Genomic DNA, 21,056 nt, shown 5'->3' with positions numbered 1-21,056 from the left:
GAACGTGTTTTTTTCTCGTCTGTGACGAAAAACAGACTGTTTAAAAAAAAATCTGTTCAAAATCTGTTTTTTCGTTAATCAGCTGTCGCACCCCTTCGAACGACAACCCTCAGAAATCGAAACTTGTGCGAGCTAAGGATTAACGAGGTCTACCCTTTTAACGTGTGATTCCTAACATGTTAGGAGCAACGTATCAATCTCAAATTTCTCGTTAAATTGAAAAAAACTCTGACTGAGTGCTATGAATTATTGCAAGAGGCATGTGGGGACAATTTTCTATCTCGTGAGCGTGTTTTTGAGTGGTGTAACTCCGAAAACAGTGACCAAAATCAACCAAATCGTACGTGCAGATCGTCGAATGAGCATCTGGATGATTGCCGAGGCTGTAAAGGCCGATAAAGAAATGGTTACAAAAATTCACATGACAAAAGTCTATGCTAAGTTGGCGCCATAAAAAAAAGCTCTTGCGTTAACAGGTCTGCTCAGAATTTCTTGAAAGGTTGGGGAAGATCCCGGACTGATGAAAAACATTATTACTTGCGACGAAACGTAGATTTTTCAATACGATGTTGAAACGAAGCGGCAATCGATGCATTGGAAGACATCTGAATCGCACAGAATCAAAAAAGCAAGGATGTCCGAATCAAAATTCAAGGCAATTTTGATCGTTTTTTCGACATTAACAGTATCGTGATGACTGAATGGGTTCCAGAGGGTCAGACTGTCGAACAGGTAACATGAGAATTGATAGACAGAAAGAAATGAACCCATCAATGGCCGGCACGATCCCCAGACCCCACGCTCCTAGATTTCTATCTATGGTCATATGTCAGAGAGGTGGTCTGCCAAAAAAAAAACAAGACATGAATATAACAATTACAGAAGTATTTCGTTCATAATAAACTTCAAATGAATTTCGGAGTCAAATTGTCAATAGACTCAACTTTGTGCATGATTCGAAATGAAATATTACTTGAACACCTGCTATGGAGTGATTCTTTCTACTTTTTTTCAAATTTTTGGTCCATTGTAATATTGCTTCTTCGATTTAACGACTCTTCTATACGCTGTCTGTTCAAAAGTTTCATTTTTTCTCAAAATAAATGTATCCATCCATCAGTTTATATTTTTTCCACTTTAAAGTAGTCCACTTTTTGGTATGACCTTTAGCTCTCACAGCTATTCGGTTTTTATTTCCTCAATTGTCGCAAAACGTTGTAGTTTCATGAATCTTTCCAATCTTAGGAACGACAAAACTCGTGGGGGGGTCATATCTGGTAAGTACGGTGGCTGGACATAATGACGGTATTGTTTCTATCCAAAAAAGTACAAACAAGCAATAATGAGTGAGCAGGTACATTATTGTGATGCAAAAGCCATCAATTGTTTTTCCACAATGTGGCAAAAACTACTGATGCACGACGTCACGGTAATTGAAGAAAACTGTGAGCAAAACCTTCACTTCTGATCGAACTTGGCAGGTTACACCAAACTACAGAACAGAATATAAGTCAAATAACAATACAATGCAATTATAATAAGTTATAAGGTGAAAACAATACATATAGAATTAGCTGAAGTATAAAGACCATATCTCAGAGATAGAACAGTGAAAAATGTCGAGCTGACAACTTGCTGAATTGCATTTGACACACATGTTATGCAGAGGTGAACGTTTCAGAATATTTGTACGTGTTGTTGGCAGATAAAACGAATTAACCATTCTAGAGGTTGGTCTAGGTACAGTGAAATTGAGTTTTTGCAGAATATATGGGTCAATAATTAAATTATTAATCAGTTTAAAAAAAACTGCAGAGTGACAATTCCGACGGTAACTCAAGCTATTCATAACATGTCTAGCTAACAATGCGTCATGGGGAAATCCAATTGGCGGATAGATATTGTCTGATCTGTATGCAACTGATGAGATGGATCCCAGATTATGGATGCATATTCTAAATTTGATCTGACGAAAGCATAGTACGAAGTTTTCGATGTAGATGGATCCGAGAAATCTCTGGAGATTCGTACAATAAATCCATACATTCTGTTTTCATCAGATAGAGTGGCTTCAATGTGTGGTACAAAAGAAAGTTTTGTGTCTAAGGTAACACCTAGATCGGTGAATGTGAAAGGCCGTTGAAGTGGAATATCATTTATTAAATATTGATATGAAAATAGACGATTTTTCAGTCTGTACGTCATTACACCATTGCTCAACACGTTTCAGATTGAGAAGGGGTTGCAGACAGTCCCCGAAGTCATTGATCTCACAATATAATTTCAGGTAATCCGCGTATATCAAACAGTTGACGTCAATGACCTCAACTATGTCGTTCAAGAAGGCGTTAAAGAGAATTGGACCTAGGTTGCTTCCTTGTGGAACACCCAAGGTAGCTGCACATTCCACAGACTTGAAGTCTTTGAATATAACATACTGACGTCTGTCAGTGAAGGATTATACAAAAAGTTGGGGAACAGGGTCAGAGAAAGGCCGTATCTGTACAATTTCGATAGCAGTCATCCGTGATCAACTCTTTCGAACGCCTTAAAGAAGTCTTCATATGTGACATGAGTCTGGGATATCCTGTCAATGGTTTTAGAAATATATTGGGTAACATTGAAAAGGTTGGTGACTGCCGAGCGACATTTTATAAAACCGTGTTGAAGTGGTGTAATTTGATTGTTCAAATGATAATATAACCTGGATAGATAAAATTAAGGAACACTTTGGCGAAGTTGCATATTATTGATATGAGTCTATAATTACCGACATCAAACTTGTCTTCTTTATTATAAATTGGCCGAACTTTAGATAATTTCCATAGATCTGGGATGGTAATAGTTTCAATGCAGATATTCACTAATATTGTCATTGGACGAGCCAAAACATATGTACAATCTCTGACAATCAGTGCAGGGATGCTGTCGGGACCCGTTGTCATTTTCGGTTTCACCTGTTTCAAAGCAACCAACACTTAATTTTCTTCGAAGTAATGAATGTTCAAGACTTGTGAATAGTGATTCGACGATTCTTTATAACAATTCTTCTCGACTTTCTGTGAGAAGCTTGGACCCCTTGTAAAAAAAATTCTGACTCAGAGTACAATCGCCATATACCACTGTCAATATCTGAATTTAATTTTGTACACAAAATTGTATATAAATTCTTTGATCCATTTCTTTCCAAAACAATATCGCGGAAAATGCGAAATACTCCTAACTTTTACGCCTTTCACCAACAAAATGAACATGCTGAACAGCTGAAACTGTGAAATCATGTTCAAGACAAATATTTTAACATGAAAAAATGAAAAAATCGCTAATCGAATGTACGTAGCACATGAAATTGAAACATCCACCTTGTTTTTTTCAAGAATTTGATATATTTCCAATAGGAGTGTAGGAGTCAAAACCTACATCATTCTCAAGCTAATAGTCTGGACTATTCTGGTATGGACTCATTTACAAGCGGCTGTTCCATTTGAAAAACAACTTTGACGAGTCACACGATTTTTATATACAACATTCTTTCCAGACTTATCTTAAATGAGAAAATAATTATTGTCCGTCCACGAATCGTTAATACACCGTGTTTCTGTATCAATTTTGACGTAGTTATTTTCCCTCATTCATGTTCCATTTTAATTTTTGTGTTTTTTTTTTTCAATTCATATTTCGCAATACAGTGCGTCAATTTTAAAACTTACAATGGGCTATATCTCACTAACGAAAGCTGATATCGAAAAATGCTTGAAACTATTTCTAGGATAGGAAGGGGGAACTAAAGTGACATAGAAGAGAACTCACCCCCATCAACCCTCTAGGCCCCACCCAACAAAACTCAAAAAGTTTAAATTACAAACCCCTACTTGTGATACATCTTTGAAAAGACTATAAAAAATGCTATCCAATGGTATAAATAATAATTGTACAGAGTGAAGCGATAATTGTGAAAGTTTGTCTTAAATAGAATATTTAATGAGGTTTTTGTTGAACTGCGAATTTATTAAAAATGGCAATTAGGTGAATGTTCAAAGTGGGTTCCGTTGTTTTATAAACAATAATACAGTCTACTTTCAAATTCTACACGAACTTTGGCAAATGTTGTTCTAGTAATGGCGCGACATGCTTGCGTAATTCTTTCTCGCAATTTTCCAAGTAACGCAGTTTGAGTTTTATAAACAACTGAGTTGAGGTGAACCCACAGAAAAAAGTCAGGTGGCGCCAAGTCTGGTGACCTCGGTGGTCACTCAATGGAACCGCTCCTTCCAATCCATTTGTTCGGATAATTAGTATCCAACCAGTGCCTAGCTGGAACTGCATAGTGAGGAGGTGCTCCATCTTGTTGGAAGTGCAGCAAATCTTCGTCTACAGCTAGGTTGCCTTGGTCGTCCCTTTGGTTCTCTAATTCATGCACAATTAAAAATTTGATGGTGTTTTCCAGCATATCGAGATAAATGTCGCCACTTAAATTGCCTGGTATGAACAAGGGACTAATTATAGCATCGCCTAATATTCCTGCCCAAACATTCAGTTGTTCAGGATATTGAGTGTGAGCTTCTCTGAATCGATGCGGGTTCGCATCACTCCAGTAGCGACAGTTTTGTTTATTTACATTACCATTCAGCATAAAAGTACATTGATCACTGAAACAAATATTTTTTAACATTCTCGGTTCAACGTGAATTCTCTCAGTTGAGTTCAAAAAAGTCAGTTCCTTGGTCTGGATCATCATCGCCTAGTTCTTGAAGAATTTGTGTTTTGTACGGCTGAAACTTATGTAATTTCAACACCTTTCTAAGCGACTCATGTGAAAGTCCTGTCACTGCAGATACTTGACGTGTTGATACAGTAGACTCCATTGCAAAATTTACAAGGACCTCAATTTAGGATGCTTCATTCAGTAATCTTGGGGCATTTTTTTTATTTTGCACTGATCCAGTTTCTGTAAACTTTTCGACTAAATCGCGGACGTACACGTGACTTATATTTTTGTCCGGATGCCTTTCATGAAATATTTGAGCTGTTTTTAAATAACACTGGTTCTGGGAGGCAAATATAAAAATCATCTCCACACGCTCAGGTATACTGTAAACCATCATGACAACTACATCTGAATGACAGTACAGATCGTACAAATAATGAAAACTAATGACATTTCAAAGTCTCAAACAAACCAAAAATTATTGACTCTGACAAAACCCAAAAACCACATCTTTCTAACTTGTTTTGCAGAAACGGCAAATTAAGTTTTTATTCAACAAAATAAGTATCGACGGACACTTATCATTTAAAATAATAGTCCGGGAGTTAGAATTACAAATAAAAAAGTCATAGTAAGCCGGCTGATATTAAGGTTTGTGCAGACTTTGACAATAGGCTGCATTATTGTTTACAAAACAATGGAATCCACTTTGAACATTTACTTAATTGACATTTTTAATAAATTTGTAGTTCAACAAAAACCTCATTGAATATTCCAATTAAGCCATAGTTTCACAATTATTGCTTCACCCTGTACAATTATTATTCATACCATTGGATAGCATTTTTTATAGTCTCTTCAATAATGTATCACAAGTAGGGGTTTGCAATTTAAACCTTTTAAATTTTGGTGGGTGGGGCCTGGAGGATTGATGGGAGTGACTTCTCTTTCATGTCACTTTAGTTTCCCCTTACTATCCTAGAAACAGTTTCGAACATTTTTCGATATCAGCTTTCGTTCGTGAGCTATAGCCCATTGTAAGTTTCAAAATTGACACACTGTATATTCACCCTATACTTATAAAGCGATCTAATAATTTCCTTAAAACCCCAGCACATCCATCAATCCTTCATAAACAGCGCCGATAAAAACAAAACAGCATCCTAATCGCTTGATTCACTTGCAGGTAGTAAACGTGCCACGTCATCCAGTCTTCTTCTCTACGGCCTCGTCATCTTAGCGTCTACGACCAGGAGGTGGAAGTATAGTTAAGCCTAACAGCAACTTAGAGAAATGCATAACCAAATCTCAGTGTGAGTGGTTTGTGCGTGTGTTACGATTTACGATTGACGTGCAAAGTGAAAACCTGTTGCTGATTTACTTTTCGGTAAAGGCGAGTGATGTTTTTTTGATACGATTCGATTTATGAATGTATTCGGGTGGTATTTTAGATTGTGGAATTCGAGATGGGTCTCTAACAAAAATTGAAATCGAGATTCAAATAAATTTATACAGTGTAACGGAAAAATTATTGATCAGTTGTACACAAAGAAGTCTAAGAATTTAAGAACAATAAGGTAGTCTCATTTGTATCCCTCCAAATACTGTGTTACAGGTTACATGTTAATCCAGTCATTTTATAGTGAGTTTACCTTGAAATTTGAGATACCCAGCTATAAACTCGTATAAACCTGTATCTTCACATCCTGAAAGTTGTCTCAAAACCTACATATCTAAGATCTCATATCTCGTCTTCAAAATAGTAGAGGATTGAATTCCCTACAACTATTGTTTCAAACATTTTTTGAAGTGATAACTTCTTATGGAAAGGTAAACCGCTTCTTTTCCTAAAGGCTTTGGCACACAGAACGCGGTCTGTCGCGGCGGGCTGCGATACTGGAACGCGGCGGGAAAGCGATAATTCTATATTACACGAAAGTATATTATAATAGTCACACTGATAGCGGTCAATCGCGGCGGTCTAGTTTAGATCGCGACGACGAGCGATACACTTGTACAAATTTACAGATTTTCGCGCGATACTGAATTGTTTATAGAAACTGTTGGAAGTTATGTGTTCCTGTATGACCATACACATGCATAATATAAGAATATGTTAAAAAAAAAGTGAAGCATGGAACAAAACAGCAAAAACACTAGCATGCTGCTTTCACAATCCAGTCAGCAGTTTGAGCATCAGTTTCTATGGCTCTTAGGAAAACTCGCCACTTCATGGCCAATATGCCGAATGCATTTTCGACTACACGACGCGCTCGGCTGAGCTGTGAATTGAATTTTTTCTTTCTTGTGTTATTAATAACTCCAGTTTTGGGTACGGTCTCATCAAATAAGTTTGCAGTGCAAATCCTTCGTCTCCTACAAATACATGCGGTACTGGGTCCTCTCTTCCTGGAAGTGGTTTCGGGGGTAAAATAGTTTTATTTTCAATATACTGTTGGTAGAAAGCTGAGTTTTCAAGGATAGCGCTATCACTGTGACGCCCATAATTGCCAATATCCACTACCATAAATTTGTAATATGGGTCAACGATAGCAAGGAGAATTATGGAGAAATAATTTTTGTAACAAAAATAAGCTGAGCCACTACGACGAGGAAATTTCAACTTAATATGCTGTGTATGCTTTCAAGGCAGTTTGGGAAGCCCCAAAGTTCCAAAAAATCCTCAACAGATTGTACCCACATCTGTCTGGTGGGTGATGGCAAATAAATTGGCTCTAGGGTTTTCCAAATTTCTTGGCAGGCATTTCTCACAATTTTGGAAACAGTTGATCGTCCCACTTGATAAGAAAAAGCGATAGTCTGATGGCTGTCACCTGTCGCCAAATATCTGAAAAGAAAAAGAAAAATGTTCAGTTAGCTTTGCGGTGCGGCGATGTGATGAAAAAAAAATGAAAACTGATTTTTGAACCCTTCAGAGGACTCTAATTACGTTATCTAATTAATTTACTTTTGTTTCAGCTGAAACAGCAAAACAAAAGTGGAGAAATTTACGTGATTCCTACATGAGATACAAGAAGTTCACAAAGGGTGAAACAGGTCAGGCCAAGAAGTACCATAAGGGGCCTTGGAGTACCCACATGAATTTTTTTTATTATACCCTCAAACCACGTTCGCATAGTAGCAATATACCATCAGAAGATGTAACAGAAACTGAAGAAACCAGGTTATCTGAAACAGAAAATTTGTTGATGTCTGACGATACCCAACAAACAAATGCATCTAGCGAACATTCTTCAGCGACTTTACTATTACCAGCTCGATAAAAAAAGAAAAAAAGAAAGTCGTATAGTCACTCATCAACTGAAAACTGCCCAGATGATGTCGACAAAGTGATTGATTTTTTATCAAATAATCAATCCATTGACTCAGGCAACAATGAAAATAAAGCTTGCCACATTATTTGCAGAAAATGAAATTATGGCCAATCTTTCTCTTGTATGAATTGGTTTCCTCCAGTTCGTGGTGCACTTAGCAATATTTATCTTTAAAAGGTTATGTAATTCCTCAAAACACAACCTCGACATGCGGAAATATTGAAAAAATCTATCTTCATGCGACTGTAGTTCAATACAAAGACGATGGTATTCACCGAATTGTTCTCTTTTTTTATTGATGGGATGCACCCAGCAACGTCTCTTCTTTTTCTTTTTTTTTAGAGCAAAGAGAAGGAAAATAAGTTCTTCGTCAGAGCTGGACATTGCGAACACATGCACAACCGAACACATAATAATTTCGCAACCTGTGTGGCATTATAGATCGCTTTGCCGCTGCGAAGATCGCGCGATAGCAGCCCGCCGCGACAAACCGCGTTCTATGTGCCAAAGCCTTAATGCGTAACGGCACCAGTTTGTCTGGCTTTCCTTTCTCTTACGCATACGTCAGCGGAAGGCAGGCCCCTCCTTTTTTGTTTTTAAAGACAAAACACAAGCACTACGAGAGAATCCTTGAGGCGCTCTTAGAGCGGTACCTGTGCAAATATAGTGATTCACATTGGGTTAAATCGATTTGGAATAATGTTCTCAGGAAATGTATTCCACATAAACGCCATTCTCCAAATAACAGAGTTTTTAAGCAGTGAATTTCGTGGTGTACTGAGTTGAACCGTATTTCTGATATTTACCGCCCTTGGTGGAAAAAAATGTGCCTAGTCACTTAAACACTTCCCGTGAAATTATCTATAGATGAGAGACAAATCCACAACCTTCCTTTGAAGTTCCAGGCTATCAAGGTTGCAAGTGATGTTCGCATCTCCAATCAAGCGGATGGCTCTTTTCTGGATGGAATCTAGCAGCTCCAGGGTATGTTTGGGAACGAAGCTCCATACATGAGAACAATACTTCAAAAAAGGTCTGATCTGAGCTTCATGAACCATCAAAAAGTTATTGAGTTGTGTACAGTTTTCTGATTTGGAACAGTGTTCCAAGCTTTCAAGAAGCAACCTGAGACATGACTGTGCCAAGACATACTCTATCCTCCTAAGCCAAAAAGGCGTACCTCAAATTTTCTTATTTTGAGATATAAAGAATTTTAATGAATTTCAAAACCGCAACTAGACAGTCAAATTTTTTTATGTTTTTTTTGGGTAAATAAAATAATGATTGACACGACAATGACATGGTAAATAACTTGTTTTACATAAACTATGTTTTTAGTTTCAAACTGAGATACGGCTAATTGGCTAAAGAATTGTGAACAAAAATGGAGATACGTCTTTTTGCGTTAATGATTAATCAATAGATAACGTTTTTATTATGTTTCTTAACACATGGACTTGGATAGGAGATTTAATAATAATTAAAAAATATCTAGAAACGATTTATTGATAATGTGGTACATGAAAAATACACTACATTTGTGGGATATTAAAAACTTTTTCAGAAAATAATACATATTAATACTGGAAATAAACCCAAAAGTATGCAAGAAAAGAATGCAAATAGGAAAGCATAAATTTTTTTCAGTTCTCATCTGAAACTGGAAGAGTGTCTCAGAATTGCAACCGATTTTTCATAATTCCAGACAAATTTTTCATAATATTGGCTTTCTTCTGCGAAGAAATTCCAAGAACTTTTGTTTGTTTTTTGGATGGGGGCAGTTTTCCAGTTTTTGTTATCTAGGCGGTTGAAAAATTAAGATCAAATGATGGACCATCAAAGTAATTGTGATTCGATCCTCTGTAGAAGGTTACCTGAACGATATCGTGTAAATATGACCTCGGCTCTGTACGAGTTAATATGTATTGTGGGGAAAAATCTTCCCAAATGTTGAAATGTTTTAGCTCCACTGGCAGGACCTCGGTTTTATATGCAGCCCCTTTTACGGCTTTCAATTTTCAAACTGCATTTGACATTGTTGATGACTAAACAACAAACTTTACAGATGCGTCTGATAAGAACCCTTTACAGCGGTGATACTGCAGCAAACTGAGGTATCAATCAGGGAAGCTACTAATTGTAAGTGATGTAGACGTGTCTCTGTGAAGGTCAAATTGTAAATTACCAGAAATCCTTAGCGAAGTAGACGCATCTCAGAGAAGCGGCCATTTTGCTTATGAATATGAGTTACGTCCAAACTGCTTAGGTTTTTGTTTCATTTTTGAGATACGTCTTATATTTCTAGCACTTTAGCTGCACGATACGGACGAGATACGTTTATTTCGTTGAGGAAATGGATTAAATACAATTCAAAGTGTCCTTATATAAAGGGATAAGAAATTGAGTGGAATTTGAGATACGTCTTTCAGGCTTAGGAGGGCAGTACTGGTGTCCATTTTAACTCCCAACAAGCGTATCAAAGCAGAAATCAGAATTGTCTGACCTGTCATTATTATATCCGGTTTGGAGATAATCATCTTTTTCGAGGAAACCGATGCCTGGGTTTTGGTGGCATTGAATTGAACCTGGTTACTTTCACTGGTTACTTTCACTCCAATTCAAAATTACTCCTAGATCCTCATTAAGATATTCAACCTTCTACTGCTGGTGAAGATGTGTTTCCGCAGCCGATGTCCTGGATTCCAAATGTAATGACCAGACAAGTCGTCAGCAAAGCAATATATTGGATTCTTGTTTTTCCCAATAAGTCGTTGATATACAATAAAAGAAGAGTTGGAGACAGTATGGATCCTTGGGGAACACCAGCGTTCATGGTGAAAGTATTGGAGATAGATCCATCGACGGCCACTTATAGGGAAAGTTCTTTCAGGAAGCTGAAGAAACCATACACAAAAATTATCCAATAACCAATAGCATCGAAGTATGGCCAGCAAACCCTCATGCCACATACGGTGGAAGGCATGCTGTATGAGTCTGTTATTGAATAGATAGATAGGAGTTCCGTGGTGGCCGTGGTAGTGTACGGACGTGCCGATAACGTCCGCCCACAAAAAATATACGCGGATGCCATGTGCCATCATGGGACTACGTTTTTGTGTAGTGCTAGTCCATTTTGTTAATTTAGAAAATGTGTGAGTGTCATTAAAAAAAAAGTGTTGAATAAAGGGCCCCCTTTATTCACGCCAGTATCCAGGCCGGGGTGGTTTGGATAACCACGTAAGGTCTCCCAAGCAGGAGGCGACTCCATAAAAAAATTATTTTCATTAGAAGGAGCATTGGTCAAATGCGCCTGAAGATAGGAAGCAACGACCATCCAAAATAGAGAGAAAGAGAGAGAGAGAATAGATAGATATTTGAATAATGAAAATAATTATTAAATATAATTTATAGTTAATAAGAAATGCCAATTATTGATAATTATGTATTCATCAATAACTGATAAACTTTATACGGCGTGTTTTTGACCGGGACTACCACTCTTAAATGAAGCTCTAACCACGCGCTCTCCGACCTCTTTACCGGAAACGATTTAACGTATAATTTTTTTTAAACAAAAGTTGTAGGGAATTTAATCCTCTACAATACTGAAATCGAATACAAATAGCGAAACACTCACATTAGATTTCGATAGTCGCGTATACCCTACCATATGCAGGTTTCAAGACACCTTTCAGGATATCAGAGTACAAGTTTATACGAGTTCATAGCTGGGTATCTCAAATTCCGAGATACTTATTTTGACTAAGATGACTGGTGTATGTGTTCAGACCGTTTTTTTCAGCTGATCTTGCTGTTATTATCTCGAAAATTGTAAGACATGCAAGGTTGGTTGACATTTGAAATTGCAGAATTCAATCCATGGCATTCAATTCAAAATATTCAAAAATAACACAGTGAATTTTGTGTGCAGGTTCATGTTTATCATAATCTGACATGGAAGGAATTTCAATGCGACGTTTTGGTCGTTTGAATTCATCATCGCCTTTATTTTCCGATGAGGGCTTCTAATCGTTTTCACCTCTACCTTCATTGAACGAATACATTCAGGCATATGTTGTTTGAAGTTTCTATGCTAAATAACCTCAGCAGAATTCAGTCACTGGAAAATTTACACAAATTCAAACAGAACAATTCATTACGTATTAGACAAGCTCTATTAGCCTTGAACAAAAAACGTGTTACCTCAAAGCTAGTACTAGAGTGCCACCAAGACTTAGCCAAAACCTCGGTATATAATAACATTATCCTGAGGTGGATTAAAGGGCATGACAGGATTGAAGGTAATCGCATTGCTAAGCCAAGGAAGTGGCTGGACTAAGAATCTTAGGTCCAGTGGCACCTACGGCCTGATGACTTCGACAATTGCGGAACTAGCCAAACGTCACACCCATGCTCAATCCCTAAAGAGATGGGATGGAATCAAAGGATGCAATCTTGCCAGGATCACCCTGGGCGACCCTGTGAAGCTGGCGCCGAAGAAATATCTGGCGATGACCAGGAAAAATCTACGATTAACAGTAGGATTTCTGACTGGCCACTGTCAGCTAAGGAAACACCTACATAGTATGGGGCTAGTGGGCACACCTCTATGCAGGATGTGTGAAGAGAAAGATGAAACTGTCAGTCATGTCCTAGGCAAGTGTCCGGAGTTATCGTCATACTAGAACAAGAATACTGTATTTCGACGTGCTTTCTCCAACCAAGTTACCATCATCGGAAGATATTGGTGTAGAAAAATTGTTTTAATAGATTTAGTTCACGATGAATGTTCCAATTCTACCTGTCAACTAAATTTCGATTATGATATTCTCAATTTTGAATTCTCAAACTTTGTACAGTACTTTGTACTTCAATATATCAAATTTGTTTTCAAAAGCGCACGAATATCCCTTCTTTCATATTGAAAGTTTTTTTCAACCGTTTTTCTACCCTTTGCCACAAATACTGGTCTAGTCAAACTCTCTAAAAAATAATCTGATTGAATATTTAAGAAACTCCGCTTACCAAACAAGAATTTTTCATTTACGGCCCACACAAATTAGATTTCCAATTTGTGCAGATTCAAAATGGAATCATATAAAACGTTCAAATGAAGAAATGCCATTTTCACATGAACAGTTAGAATTCAGAATCCACCCTACCGAAGTATTCGTTTCTCATAAAACTCTTTTCTGAATGAAAAAATGCTTTAGTTTGAACTCTGAAATATAATTTCTATCAAAATATTTTCTTTGAGGAAAACTCAGCAGTTACAATTCGGGAAGATGATTTATTTTCTACATATACCGTATTTCCAAAACATAAGGCTGTGGCTAATATTGCCATTTCTCTCATCCTGGCTTGTAACTGAAGCTGGCTGTGATAACATAGGGTCTTTAATTAAGCCCTTCCTATTTTTAAATCCAAATAAAACAAAGTTTGTGTGATTTGAAGGTGACTGACAATGTTTCGTGATGAATTTCATTAGTTCGGACTTCAATTGTCAAATATTATATAAAATGATTTGAAATCCCTGAAAGAACCAATAAAAAAGAAAAATTTTAAGAGAATAGCTGAAAATACTAATTATATTAAGCAAAAAATCCTTAAATGAAATTACAGTGAATCCATCAACCTATCAATCACTCAATAAATTTATTCAATTCAGATCCATAGTCTTGTCTATGATAGATATTAGCATATCTTCAATAATAATTACAGTAAATTTTAAAAAATTATAAATAAATAACAATAAATAAGTGGTGGTGTTCAGTTCTTGGACAACGCCTAAGCAAAGCTTGTGTTGCGTATTTTTCCAGATCTGGACACAACCATGAATGTAACTGAGAAAAAAAACTATTCATTCCTTTCAGTACGAAATGAATATTTATAATAAAAAAAAATATGATAGAAAGCAATGATCAACCCGCAGAAGGATTGGATCAGACAATCAGGCGAAGAGGAGACAGGTCTAAGTGAGATAAAAAAAATCTTTACATGATTCAGTAAGTTGATTCAAATATTTCTTCTAAGAAATTAAAGGATTCAATTGTTTTCTTATTAATAATAGTGAAATGAAATACAAGTAAAAATAGAACAATTAAACAAAAAAAATTAACAATTGAGATATTCCAAGCCACATTACTTCACTTGAAATTTCTGAAAGAATCCGTAAAAAATAAAAAAGTTAGCTAAAAAATAACAATTATATTAAGCAAAAAAAACTGAAATTACAATGAAATAAAATACAAGCAACAACCAGATCTGGGAACAATATCCGTAGCAGCCTAACGAAAACCAAGCCACTAAACGCGGACTGCGATTCCAAGAATTCCATTTACCGGATACCCTGCGAGTGCGGAGAATCATACATCGGTGAAACTAAGAGGCCATTGAAAGTTCGCATTGCCGAGCACAAGAAACACACACAGCGAGGAGAAACCGGCAAATCAGGAATAGCAGAACATTTTTAGACTCATCAAGAGGGCTCAAGCTGAAATCATCCATAAGGAGGAACACTGGTTTAAGAGAAAATTCAAAGAAGCCACTAATATGTTGTCCAATAACGGATTCAACCAAGCTAGCGTAGAGATACGCAACATATGGAAACCTCTAATCAAGCGGAACACGACCAACTTCCGCCAAACGATCAGCTTCTGCTAAAACCGATGAACCGAAGAGAGGAATGAGGGGACAGGTGAAAGCACTCGAATGACCTATAGTCGGTTCTCTGAGGAATGAGTCCAGTTATCACCCGAAGACGATTGTGGATACTATCTTCGCTTTCCTCCTTCTGCTTCACCGGTTTAGCGAAAGATGACTGTTTTGCAGTAGTTGGCCATGTGGCATGAGCTATGTGGCACGTAGCGCCCTCTTGTTCCAACCACATGTCGTTAGGGTCCATATTATCCAATTCAGTCCAAAAAAAGTTGGTAAACATCTACCTGTTGTGCTTGTCGTTGACAGTGATGGCCTGGCCAACGTTGTTCTCAAAGAAACATGGACCGATAACACCTTCAACACAAAATTCACACCAAACAATGACATTTTCGGGATGCGTTGGACGCTCTTGGATTTCATGTGGATTTGTATTTTCCCGAATCCGACAATTTTCTTCGTTCACTTACCTATTCATCCAGAAATGGGCGTCATTGCTAAAGATGATTTTTCGATGAAAACACAAAATAGACTACCATGGATTCTTCTGCACACTCTCACAGACAGCGGCGGTGTTTTCGACAGATCCTGCTTTTCGTTGACATATAGGTGTTGTTCGATTGTTTACTTAACCAGTGGGCTCAATTTTGTCCACCACATTGCGAATAGTCCTTTCGGTAGGACGATTATGACGACCGTTAAATGGGCGAAGCGCGCGGTATGTTGCTCGAACAGAACACCCATTTTTATCGAACAATTCAATCATCTGCACGTATTGTAGAATGCTTTATACGTCTATGATGATTTGTCAATGAATAACAAGATGGCCATTATCAATTGTCAAAGTTCGGAAGCCCATGTTGGAACGCCATCCATTCAGTTAATTGTTTTTTAAATATGTTCCATCCAGACAGCAGTCATTTTGCACAAGTTACTTGGTACATCATTGCTTGCCTTGATTCACATGGATAGCATATGCTATTGATCTTGTAGCTCTTAGATTTCTTTGATAGTGTACTACATTTTGAAAGCTAGCAGAAGATCCAATAATTTTGAATGTAACTGGCCGATACTTGATGAAAATCCATATTAAAAAAACTAATCAATACAGTTTATTATATGATTTTCACTATAAAAGTGTTTTACAAAAACCGCGACACGTGTTTCGCTATACAATAGCTTCCTCAAGCATAAACTTGCAAAACACGTGTCGTGGTTTTTGTAAAACACTTTTATAGTGAAAATCATACAACGAACTGTATTGATTAGTTTTTTTATGCAATAATTTGTTTGTATCTGTAGATATATGACCCGATCTTGTTTCCAGTATTTTTTTATCTCAAATTCCACAATCTTTATACCACTTCACTATACTTTGTTACAACGGAACGTCTTGGTGAAAATGACTTTACGGAGTAGCCAATACGAGTGATAACATAAATAAAGACAAAGTTAATTGTGTGAAAAAATCGATTCAATTGTTCTAATATTTGTCATCTATCGGAATATTTTACATTAAATGTTGAAACTATGAAGGAGTCTATGGTACTTTCAATTCAATTTTAGTCTCTGTGCATTTACTATATATACAGGGTCTGGAAGAATTGGCTTGTCGAATATTGTTAATCTTTGGTATGAATAAGGATCTCGTAAACTAAAACACACGGAAAGTTGGTTGGGGAGAGGCAGAATTGACTATTTCATAGTTCTATTGGAACACACCAAAATATCAACTCAACTCCAGTATATCTCATTCCATAGATTATTTTCATTCGAATAAATGAAGCATCATGTATAGTCTATACGAAGTAAATCTGAACAGCTAAATCAAAGACCAATGAACCGGGTCTAATAAATTTACTAGTCCCTCCCACATATAAATAATAATAAGATCTCGTATTATATCACGCCGCTCATGCCATACAAAGAAACTGCCGATGTTCGGTTATTATTTTGTTTTTATGCCGTTCGAATTGACTTCTTATATACTCACTATACCAGTGTGCTAAGATTTGGAATGTTATTCTGAGACTTCACTTCAGTGAAATGAATGGATATTTAATTTTATTTGTCCAGGATCTTTGGAAGTAACAACGACAAGTCCAATTTTTTAATCTAATTTTAACGGTGACCTTTTGATGCGGGTCTAACTCTGACATTGCAAAAACGCAGGTTCTTAAATCAGAGATACGAATCAATCTTTACTCATCATTCAATAGTATTCTGAAATGAACAACATGGCCCCTTTCAACCTCTGTCTCTCACTTTTTCTGACATTCCATGCAGTGACTGGGGGTGATTCAAAATCTTGACCTTTTAATACTCATTATGGATACGAAGAAGGTGTAGATCTACAGTTATATATATTCTTTCTGACAGAGGATCAAAAAGTTTCATCAACACAGATATATTAATGACCAGCAACAATGTTCAAATCTCAAATTAATTTTTTTAATATCAACACAAGCTAGTTTGACTTTTCCGGAAATCAATTCGTCACAACCGTATTTTTTTAATATCAACACAAGCTAGAGTGACTTTCCTTGAAGTCAAGTCGTCACAACTGTTTTCACTTCAAATTCTGATATTTTACAAAATGTATACATCTAAAAAATTATAGAGAAAACCAGAATAGCAAGAGCAAAACTCATAATTTTCACCTCCTGTTAGAAAAAATGTCAACCTTTTGATTCAATACTATTCCTCATCAGAAAATTTACTTCACCACAATACTTATATAATTAGTCGGGAGTGAAAACCACTGCTCTTTCGCTAGTAGAGTGGCTATTTCAAAATCTGCCTCACCAACTAAACTATGAAATAGTTTTTCCTGCAGTACTATACAAATTTCAAGTAATTTCTAGAGAAAAACAAGTATCATTGCGTAAATTATTAGTGAATGCTCAATTTATTCAGGTTATCCTTAAGACCATAATCTGTCTGTTCTGTTTTTGAAATCTGTTTTCCGTTAATCGGCTGTCGCCCCCATACGAACGACAACTCTCAAAAGTTGAGAAACTTGTGCGAGCCAAGGACTAAAGAGGTCATACCTTTTAACGTGTGATTCTTAACACGGAACAAGGATAATAATGATTCCATAGAATGTATTCAACCAGGTCAAAGCTAGATATATTTGGATCTTCTTCCTACCCCAAACTTGTTGAAAAAAGCTTATTCCAAAATTAGCTTCAAAAGTTGTAAAAACCCATTTGAGCATCTTCTCATCAGTAAAGAAGTTAATCTTTTTCAAAGACTCATATTTTTCAATCTATTGAAATACATATCTCCGTGCAGACCTTCAAAGCTCCATGATCTTTTTACAAGTCCCACAAGAACGGCCCTGTCTATGTAAAAAAAAGTGTGTGACTCGGGACGGTCGACAAAAGTGTTAGCTTAAACCAATTCAAGTTGAACTATTCAATATTGAGATTGTTCAACTTGAGAAAAGCTTGAGTTATTACTTAAATTTTTATAATACTGTGAACATTACATGTCTAACGCACACCAAATACTGATCATCTGTCCGACGAGAGAGGGGAAGCCTGCCTTTCGCTGACGTATGCGTAGAAGAAAGGAAAGTCAGACAAAGTGGCGCCGCGACGCGTTAGGTAACGAATCGGTTTACCCTCCCATAAGAAGTTATCACTTTAAAAGGATCATTATGTTACCCAGTAAAAACGTTTCGCTTTTGTGAATTTTCCACTGATTCTCATTTCCTCGGTTCAGTGCAGTTTTTGACTTCATGACATTGGTTAATTCTTCATGGAGGGAAAAATTTTCTGAAACAGAATTAATATTTCGGAATCCACCCACCTAGGTTTGTTAACAGGGATGTTTTTGAGTGTTTCTGCTCTCCTAAAATTTGCTGCTTCCAAAAATTATCCTCAAAGATTTTTTCAATCAATCATGGAGATTTGAGGTTGAAACTGTTGGAGTAGAAGTTGATGGGGATATGAAAGTGATCTCCCCGAACTAGTAATAGAAAGTATTCGGATTTCATAATAAAACTTTCAACATTTCATTCTCACTGCCAGCTTTGGAATCTAGCACACTGAAGACACAAAATATTCAAAGATGATGGCAGGAGTAACGGTTGACACATAACGTAAGTTTTTCGACACAGTGACAGAAAAAATAGTTCGCCAGTGATGAATGATTCTTTAGAACCAAGTGGCGTCAAATTGATTATAAATGTGGATTCTGAAATTCCCATTTTCATTAAATGTTTGAAATTTCAATCTTGTTTGAAGCACATATACATTTAATTATTTGACATCCCATTCAAATTGGACCTGCCCGATAAACATATTTCAATAATGCAAAGTCGTATATCATCAATAATCACATATATTCGGTTCGTGAAAAGCCACTGCTGCATGGAATTTTCATGAAGTTTCCAGTGGTTATGAGCCAACTTCATTATCAAGTCAACATACATCAGAAGCACTGAATAAAACACGAACTAAATAAGAGATGTATACATATACCGATAACGTGCATAGTTCAGGAAGAGAATTTGTTTTATTTGTTTTGGTTCAGAACTGGTATGGAAAATACATTTTAAACAAATTCATTTAACGCCAGATATTCCAATTCTACATAAAATTATAGTATTGGTAATAATAATAATAATAAAACTCTTTATAAACAAAGCATCAAAATGGCACAATAAGAACACAAAAAATTAAGGTTTGCATGTTATTCTGCATCTTGCCTAAGAATAATAATACAAATCAGTATGAATTTCACTGGTTCGGACTTCCATTGTCTACTATATAAAATGATTTGAAATCCCTGAAATAACTAAAAAAGAAAAATTAAAAATGAATAGCTGAAAATAACAATTATATTAAGCAAAATAAACCTGAAATGAAATAATAGTGAAATAAACTACAAGTAAAAATATAACAATTGAATAAATAAAAATAAAGGAATGAAAAAAGAAAATAATAAAAAGTGTAGAGATTCCAAGTCACGTTAGTTCACGACGTTTCGATTGTTAGTATCTACAATCGTCTTCGGGTGATGAGTATTTATAGGTCGTTGAAATACTTTCACTTATCCCTGCTTTCCATTTCCCGCTTCACTGGTTCCGTGAGAGATGACCGTTTTGGCGGGAGTTGGCCATTTTTCGCTTGATGATGGGTTTCCATACGTTGCGTATTTCTACGCTGGCCTGGCTGAATACGTTGTTGGACAACATGAATTTCTTGAATTTTCTCCTAAACCAATGTTCCTCTTTGTGCAAGATCTCAGCTTGGGACCACTCGATGTTGTGTTGATGGGTCCAAACATGGTCTGCTATCCCTGATTTGCTGGTTTCCCCCCGCTGTGTGTGCTTCTTAGGGTATCCGGTAAATGCAATTCGTGGAATCGCAGTCCGCGTTTGGGGGCCTGGTTTTCGTAAGGCTGCTACGGATAGTGTTACCGGATCTGAAACAGGTTCTGATGTTGTACTTGGAACCAATTCTTCTTATCCTCTCCGATGATCCTCTGATGTAGGGAAGTGCAAGCACTGGTTGTGACGGCTTCTCTTCCTTGCGAGGCTCCTGCTGTCTTTTAGCTAAAAACTTTTCTACCATCGCTTTGGAGTAGCCATTCCGTTGAAGATCATTTTTGATGATGTCTAGTTCCTTCTCGAGACCTTCTTTTGTATTACAGAGCCCAAAAGCACGATCTAATAGAGTCTTGATGATTCCTCTTTTAGTCGATTGATGGTGGTTGGATTCGTGGTTCAGATACTGTCCCGTATGAGTGGGTTTTCGGTATACAGATGTTTCCCACTTAGTGTCGGCCCTCTTCACCAAAACGTCTAAGAATGGCAGTTCGTTGTGGATTTCCTTCTCCATTGTGAAAGTGATGAAAGGTCCCACGCTGTTGATGTTTTTCAGGAAGGCGTCTAGTTCAATATTCCCATGGTTCCATATTATGAAGGTGTCGTCGACAACATAAAAATCAGTATCCTAAGTTGGTTTTGATGTGACTTGATAGCAGGGAAAGGGGAAGAAAAAAGACAAGAAGGATTGATAGAAGAGTAATTACAATGGAAATTCGAATTTCAAACAAACAAAGTTTCGCCAACCAAGTTACTACTCACACTCACGTAACCGTTTCTATATACATCTAGATGAATCATTATTGTGCATATTGTCATGTTATAGTGAGTGCAAATGATGCAGTATCGATTTACCCAAAGAATATAATACAATAAACGAATTGAAGAAGACCAAAGAATATTATCATTATCAAAAAAAGCAAATTGTTGCGATCTCTATTTTCCGTTGTCGAATATTTTTTGAATGTAATTTTGTTGCTATTACTCATTACAATGGGTAATCTGTTGTAAAATGCATATG

The 21,056-nt window shown here is 36.6% G+C and overlaps 1 protein-coding gene across 1 annotated transcript in view; it reads left to right on the top strand.

Annotated features, from left to right (window-relative positions):
* The window catches only part of LOC111504397 (uncharacterized), an 859,110-nt gene extending 852,692 nt beyond the window's left edge, over positions 1-6,418 (top strand). Inside the window, exon 6 of the mRNA XM_074181189.1 lies at positions 5,895-6,418. Coding sequence (XP_074037290.1) covers positions 5,895-5,980 — 86 coding nt within the window. The 3' untranslated portion in view covers positions 5,981-6,418. The remainder of the gene's footprint in view (positions 1-5,894) is intronic.
* The last annotated feature ends 14,638 nt before the right edge of the window (positions 6,419-21,056 follow it).

This window comes from Leptinotarsa decemlineata, unplaced genomic scaffold (genome assembly GCF_025532065.1).
Source record: "Leptinotarsa decemlineata unplaced genomic scaffold, Ldec_3_MD MMD2_tig00026307_RagTag_RagTag, whole genome shotgun sequence".
Taxonomy (NCBI): Eukaryota; Metazoa; Arthropoda; class Insecta; order Coleoptera; family Chrysomelidae; genus Leptinotarsa; species Leptinotarsa decemlineata.
The sequence above is the reverse complement of the archived record's forward strand: the minus strand, read 5'-3'. Positions and strand labels throughout refer to the sequence as shown.